General features: G+C 49.7%; 1 protein-coding gene across 1 annotated transcript in view; it reads left to right on the top strand.

Annotated features, from left to right (window-relative positions):
• Positions 1 to 706: 706 nt before the first annotated feature.
• LOC101853356 (arginine and glutamate-rich protein 1-B) overlaps positions 707 to 995 on the top strand; it is a gene marked incomplete at its 5' end in the record, with an annotated part of 6,050 nt that continues 5,761 nt past the window's right edge. Inside the window, 1 exon segment of the mRNA XM_005110531.3 lies at positions 707 to 932. Coding sequence (XP_005110588.2) covers positions 707 to 932 — 226 coding nt within the window.

Below are 995 nucleotides of genomic sequence, written 5' to 3'. Positions count from 1 at the left end.
CTCCCGTTTTCCTCTCCCCAGGCCACTAGATGGATAATTTTTTCTATGAGAGGGTTGATGCAGTAATTTATCCCCCCCCTGCATGATCATCATCATTGCTTTTGTCTCTCTGGATAACGGTATAGGCCAAGAACGAACACTTTCCACCTTTCCCTATCCTGGGCTAGTCGTTTGTTTGATGTCACTCCATGTCTTCCCACCTTTCTGTACATCCATTTCCGTGACTTATCCATTTCCGTGACTTATCCATTTCCGTGACTTATCCATTTCCGTGACTTTTCTCCAGGTTCCACGTGGTCTTCTCCTTGATCTTTTACCCTGTGGGTTCGTATCTAACTCTTTCCTTGTTATGCAGCTGCTTGACCTCCTGAAAGTGTGTCCAATCCATCGCCAACGCCTTCTTCCCACCTCATCTCTGACCAGGCTCTGTCTCGTTCTTCTGAACACTTCCTCGTTGGTTGTGACACTGTCCGTCTGATCCTCAGTAACTTCCTTAGACACTTTGCGACCTCAGTGCTTTCTTGTCGTGACTTTAATTTTTTATCTCAGTGAAAATGTGACTTCTTCTTAAGCTCTTTCTTTGGTATGAACTGTTTTCACTGTTATTAAAAATGGAGATACAACAAGAAAGCTCTTAGGTTGCGATTTGTTCAAGAAATTCTTCCCCTACCTACTCTCCCATGTTTTGTTTTTTCTGTCTCCCCAGGCGTCAGAAAGAGCTGGAGGAGAAGTTGATCGAGGAGGAGGTGGCGCGGCGGGTGGAGGCCCTGGTGAAACAGCGGGTGGAGGAAGAGCTGGAGAAGCGCAAAGACGAGATTGAGGCGGAGGTGCTGCGGCGGGTGGAGGAGGCCAAGAAGATCATGGAGAAGCAGATGCTGGAGGAGCTGGAGAAGCAGCGGGAGGCCGAGCTGGAGGCCCAGCGGGTCAAGGAGGTATGTTGGCCCATGTCCGTAACCCACTGGATCAGGTCTCCTGGCAGGCAGCACGGGCGGGGG

Source organism: Aplysia californica, unplaced genomic scaffold (genome assembly GCF_000002075.1).
Source record: "Aplysia californica isolate F4 #8 unplaced genomic scaffold, AplCal3.0 scaffold00905, whole genome shotgun sequence".
In the NCBI taxonomy this organism is placed as follows: Eukaryota; Metazoa; Mollusca; class Gastropoda; order Aplysiida; family Aplysiidae; genus Aplysia; species Aplysia californica.
The sequence above is the reverse complement of the archived record's forward strand: the minus strand, read 5'-3'. Positions and strand labels throughout refer to the sequence as shown.